Below are 6,120 nucleotides of genomic sequence, written 5' to 3'. Positions count from 1 at the left end.
GTATAACTCATGTAAAAGTTTACACACAAAAAGAAACAATCTTTGTTGGTTATGAGGGATGGGGTGGGGGAACTAAATAGATAAGTGGTAACTTTGGTGAAGGGTAAGACAGTATACAATACTGGGGAAGCCAGCACAACTTGTACAAGGAAAGGTCATGGAAGCTCCATAGACACTTCCAAACTCCCTGAGAGACTGAATTGCTGAGTGGAGGGCTGTGGGGACCATGGGCCCAGGGAACATCTAGCTCAACTGGCATAACACAGTTTGTAAAGACAATGTTCTACATTCTACCTTGGTGAGTAGCGTCTGGCGTCTTAAAAGCCTGTGAGCAGCCATCTAAGATACTCCAATCGTCTTACCCCTTCAGGAGCAAGGGAGAATGAAGAGAACAAGATACAAGGAAAAGATCAGTCCGAAGTACTAATGGACCACAGCTACCATGGCCTCCACCAGACTGAGTCAAGTACAGCTAGATGGTAGCCGGCTACCACCACTGACTGCTCTGACCAGGATCACAATAGAGGGTCCTGGACAGAGCTGGAAAAGGATGTAGAACAGAATTCTAATTCACAAAAAAAAAAAAGACCAGATTTACTGGCCTGACAGAGACTGGAGAAACCCCGAGAGTATGGCGGCTGCACACCCTTTTAGCTCAGTAGTGAAGCCCCTCCCGAAGTTCACTGTTCAGCCGGGGATTGGACAGCCTCATAAAACAAAACAGGACTAATCAGGCACAGCAGTCCAGGGACAAGGACTAGAAGGCAGGAGGGGACAGGAAAGCTGGTGTTAGGGAACCCAAGGTTGAGAAGGGACAGTGTTGACATGTCATGGAGTTGTTAACCATTGTCATAGGGTAATACGTGTACCAACTGTTTAATGAGAAACTGTTCTGTAAACCTTAATCTAAGGTACAAAAAAAAAAAAAGAATTATCTGTGTGAGATCAAATTGACAACAGCAACTCAAAAGGTTTGATGGGAAGCCTAGGGGACAGTGAGTTGAAGATAATGGTGATGGAATAATTTGGAAAAGGACAGTGAGAATAGCAGCACAACTGGAAGAATGTAATCGATGTCACTGAATTGTACATGTAGAAACTTTTGAAATGGTGTAACTTTAGCTATGTGTCTTTTCACCAAAAAAAAAGGTCCTCAAGGTTGAGAAGGGAGAGTATTGATATGTCATGGGGTTGTTAACCAATGTCATAAAACAATATGTGTACTGACTGTTTAATGAAAAACTATTTGTTCTGTAAACCTTCATCTAAAGTACAATAAAAAAATTAAAAAAAAAAAAAAAGATCATGTCAGTAAAGCAACTGCTACAGTGCCTGGCTCGTAAGGGTCCTCAGCAATGTTAGCTTCCCTAGGATCTGGGTAGGAAGACAACAGATACACAAAGCAAGCATCGTACAGATAGAACAAGAGCTGGGCAAGCCCCGGTGGTTGGGAGCAGCAGAAGGGGAGGAGCTGACCAGGTCATGTAAGTGATGAGAGTGGTCAAGGAGGACCCTAGGAAGGTCCCAAGGAAAGATGCAGCCTGAGTCAGCAAAGGTGAGGGAAGAGGAGTGAAAATGCTGGGTATAGATGCCAGCCTGGTATCCAACAACTGGCAGGGACAGAACTTATGAGACCAGGGGGCAGAAGGTGGAGGTAGGGACAGCAGAGTCATCTGGCACAGGCCTTAAGCTCAGAACGGGAGTGGACTCTGCTGACTGGTGACAAAATTGTGCAGGATGTGATGTTACTACAAACACTGATGCTAACTAAAATTCATCAACCCCCAAACAAAAAAAAAACCCACTGCCATCGAGTCGATTCTGACTCATAGCGACCCTATAAGACAGGGTAGAACTGCCCCAGAGTTTCCAAGGACCACCTGGTGGATTCAAACTGCTGATCTTTTGGTGAGCAGCCGAACTCTTAATCACTATGCCATCAGGTTTCTCATCAACCCCCAGTACCGGCTAAATCTGAAGAAGGATGGATGAATTCAAGGGGTAGCTGCTGGGGCCTCGTGGAGATTCTGTGAAAGCCCAAGTAATAAGAGTAGCTGGTCTCCTAAATTATGAGGTAGGAAGGCATGCTGCCAATGTATGGGGGGCTGAGTGGGAAGCCAGGCTGCTCTTATAACTGGTTCTGCTCAGGGAGTCAGGCCACAACCTCCTTCAAGAACCCTTCCTGGCAGGCCCAGAGCAAAGTAGCTCCCACATGAGGATGCCCGAAGTACTGAGGAAACACATTTTTGAGACAAAAAAAAGTGGAGGGGGGAGAAAGGAAAGAAAATATAATAAAACCGCTTACCTTGGCTATTTTCACAAAATGGCTCAGGATTTCTGCCCTTATTTTTAACGTCTGTGCTGTTAGAATTTCTCGAACAACCCAAAAACTGACCTGTAAAGTCAAATACATACACATACACACCAAAAAACTGTTAAATGCCAACCACACATGTCACCCCTGCCCACCACTGATACGGTATTTCAAACAGGTCGGATAACTGGGAGAGCACAGCCTAGAGTTGTATGAGGTCAAGGGTTCCTTTCTGGCACCCCATCCCCACAAACAGGTCCCTTATTCTCAGCCCCCTCCAACCTTACCCCCACCCCACACACACACAGTGGTGCTGAGAGAAATGAGCACTTCCATCATTACCCAGGGAAGTTACTGGGCCTTTGAAACATGAGTCTCTCTGAAGATGCTGCAGGGAATTCTGAGATGAATCAGACAGGAATCCAGGCCAGAAGGATTCCAGTTGTACAGCAACCATGAGGGAATGGATGGGTGGGTGGACAGATGGACAAATGGCCAAAGAGACAGGCATCCTAGCAGTACCACCCAGGAAATCCAAATCTCTAGCCAGGCCCAAGATAAGAAGGATTCACCAATATCTGTACAATTATAACAAATTTAATTTTCTAGAAAAGGTTCACCCAAAAGTTAAATGATACAAAAACAAACAAATCCGTTGCCATCCAGTCAATTCCGACTCACAAAGACCCTATAAGACAGAGTAGAACTGCCCCATAGGGTTCCCAAGGAGCAGCTGGTAGATTTGAACTGCCAATCTTTTGGTTAGCAGCCGAACTCTTAACCACCAGGGCTCCAAAATGATACAAAAGCCTCTTTCAAAGTTCTATAAAGCAATGTGGGTTAAGGGGCATATTTTTCTGGAGATGGCTTGTGCCAAATGGTTATACTGGCACCTTTGGTTCAGAATATCATTCATGTTGACCTCTCACATAAATCCACATCCCCGAATCCCTGCATGCTTTGGTAGAAACAAAAAAGTCATCTAGCAATACAGAGTTGACTCACATGGCACTTCAATGAACACAGAAGGGGCTTCATGCCAATAAATGCTGGGAAGTGGTTAGCTTTTCCTATTTATCTTTCACTATGTTCTATGTGAAACACAGGTGTGAAACACAGATGATAGCACTGCAAAGAAGGGTGGAGAGCTAGGCAAAGTATTGGAGATGTACAGAATTAGAAGAGAGAAGAAGCATCTAAAACTCTTAAGTTTTACAAAGAAAAAAATAGTTAAGGATATTCCAGTTAACAAAGCAAGTTTCCAGCTGCAGTAATATTCATGTTAACAAAATATCGTCACTTTACAATGTCAAAACAAGGAGAGACAAATCAAGAATCAAAAATATGCTTTTTATATTAAGCAGCAGTATTATAGAAATGTTTTATCACTATAATTATCTGTGGTTGCCCCTAGGACACACCTGGCTTTCTATAGTATCATTTTTTTTCCAAGGAATGGCCTAAAATTAAGTTCAGACTCAAATGTTTACTAGCCAGTTACGGAAGAAAGCTTTTCTGGATACAAACTGATACGCCCATAAACCTTACATTTTAACACATGCGCATTTTTATGCATCATCCCAAGTGGGATAGTTTACATGTATAATTTAATAGATTCCTGTATATCAAAAAATCACACACATTTATGACATAATTATGGAACACAGCAGGGTTGACTCTGGCTTTCCAGCACATGGTGTGCAGAGGCAACTCTGAGTCAATAATTCAGCACACTTTCATGAAGTCCTTACTGTGTACAGGTTATAGGCACTGTGAGTCCAGACCCTATCAGTCTGTGCCTGGGACATGACCACAGGAGGAGGCAGAATTCTCCAGAAATCAGTGTATTAGAAGGCAGCTAGTGATTGTGACCACAGGAGAAGTCCAAACCAAATGAGCTTCAATATGGAGGAGGTAATGATAGAGGAGAAGGAGGCCTGGTGGCACAATGGTTATGCACTCTGCTATTATCTGAAAGGTTAGAGGTTGGAACCCACCAGTCACTCTTTGGGAGAAAAGGCCTGGCGATCTGCTCCTGTAAAGATTACAGCCTAGGAAACCCTACGGGGAGGTTCTACTCTGTCATATAGCATCACTAGGAGTCACAATTGACTCAAAGGCACACAACGATAGAGGAAGGCTTCTTGGAGGAGGTAGGCTTTGAAAGATGTTTGTTGTTGTTAGCTGCCATAGAGTGGATCCTGACTGACTCTTGGCGACCTTTGGGTAGACTTTAAACCAGTAAAGATGGGCTTGAGGTGTGATTGTACGTGCCATGACCAGAGACAGCTGAGCAGGCTGACAGCACTGGTACTGCAGGTCTCTGTAGGGTAGGGGAAGGAAGGGAGGATGAAACTGAAAAGGGAGGTGAAGGCTATATGGGGGCAGGCACAACTGAAGCAACAAGGTGAGGACCTGGAGGCTTCTGAGCAGAGGAAAAACAGGATAGATCCTTTTGTAAAACGAAGACGCTGGTACCTTGGGGCATGGAAACTAATTTCGAGGCTGATGCAACAGCCTTAAGTGAGAGAATGGAGAGGAGGGATAGATAAGAGACAGAATCACCACAGTTTTATTAATTAATTAATTTTAATTTTCTGTTTTTTTTTTTTCAATTGTACTTTAGGTGAAAGTTTATACTTCAAGTTAATTTCTCATACAAAAATTTATACACAAATTGTTATGTGACACTAGTTACAATGCCTATAATGTGACAGCACACTCCCCCTTTCACCCTGGGTTTCCCAGGTCCATCCAACCAGTTCCTGTCCCTTCCTGCTTTCTCATCCTGCCTCTGGACAGCAGCTGCCCACTTGTTCTCATGCATCTGCATGAACTAAAAAGCACAGTCTTCACGAGTATTATTTTATGTTTTATAGTCCAGTCTAATCTTTGTCTGAAGAGTGGGCTTCAAGATGGTTTTAGTTCTGGGTTAACGGAGCATCTGGGGGCCATGGCTTCAACGGTTCCTCTAGTCTCGGTCAGACCATTAAGTCTGTTTTTTTTTACATGAATTTCAGCTCTGCTCCACACTTTTCTCTTGCTTCATCAGGGACTTTCTGTCGGTTCCCCGTCAGGGCGGTCACTGGTGGTAGCCGGGCACCATATAGTTCTGCTCTTAGGCTGATGGAGTCTCTGGTTTATGTGGCCCTTTTGTCTCTTTGGCTAATATTTTCCTTGTGTCTTTGGGAAATCACCATAGTTTTAAACATTTTTCTTGTTGTTGTTGTAGTTTAAGTGAAATTTGCATTTCACCTTAGTCTCCCATACAAACATTTATACATAGACTGTTATGTGACCCTAATTGCTCTCCCCATACTGTGACAGTACACTCCTCCTTTCCACCCGATTTCCCATGTCCATTCAACCAGCTCCTAACTCTCTCTGCCTTCCCATCTCACCTCTGGACAGAAGGTGCCCGTTTAGTCTCTTGTATTTACTTGAGCTAAGAGGCACACTCCTCACAAGTATCACTATGTCCCACAGTCCAGTCCAATCCCTGTCTGAAGAGGTGACCTCAGAAATTGTTTTCATTCTGGGCTAATAGAGAACCTGGGGGCCATGCTTTCCGGGGTTCCTGCAGTCTCAGTCAGACCATTAAGTCTGGTCTTCTTACCACAATTTGAGTTCTGCACCCCACCTTTCCCCTGCTCCATCACGAACTCTGTCGTGTTCCCTGTCTGGGCGGTCATTGGTGGCAGCCGGGTACCATCTAGTTCTTCTGGTCTCAGGCTGATGAAGTCTCTGGTTTATGTGGCCCTTTCTGTCTCTTGGGCTAATACTTTCCTTGTGTCTTTGGTGTTCTT

The 6,120-nt window shown here is 44.2% G+C and overlaps 1 protein-coding gene across 1 annotated transcript in view; it reads right to left on the bottom strand.

Moving 5' to 3' along the window:
- Positions 1–6,120, bottom strand: part of RALGPS1 (Ral GEF with PH domain and SH3 binding motif 1) — a 364,308-nt gene that overhangs the window by 216,885 nt on the left and 141,303 nt on the right. Inside the window, exon 6 of the mRNA XM_023730758.1 lies at positions 2,306–2,395. Within this exon, the coding sequence (XP_023586526.1) occupies positions 2,306–2,395 (90 nt within the window). The remainder of the gene's footprint in view (positions 1–2,305; positions 2,396–6,120) is intronic.

The sequence above is a fragment of the Trichechus manatus genome, unplaced genomic scaffold, assembly GCF_000243295.1.
Source record: "Trichechus manatus latirostris isolate Lorelei unplaced genomic scaffold, TriManLat1.0 scaffold00038, whole genome shotgun sequence".
NCBI lineage: Eukaryota > Metazoa > Chordata > Mammalia > Sirenia > Trichechidae > Trichechus > Trichechus manatus.
The sequence above is the reverse complement of the archived record's forward strand: the minus strand, read 5'-3'. Positions and strand labels throughout refer to the sequence as shown.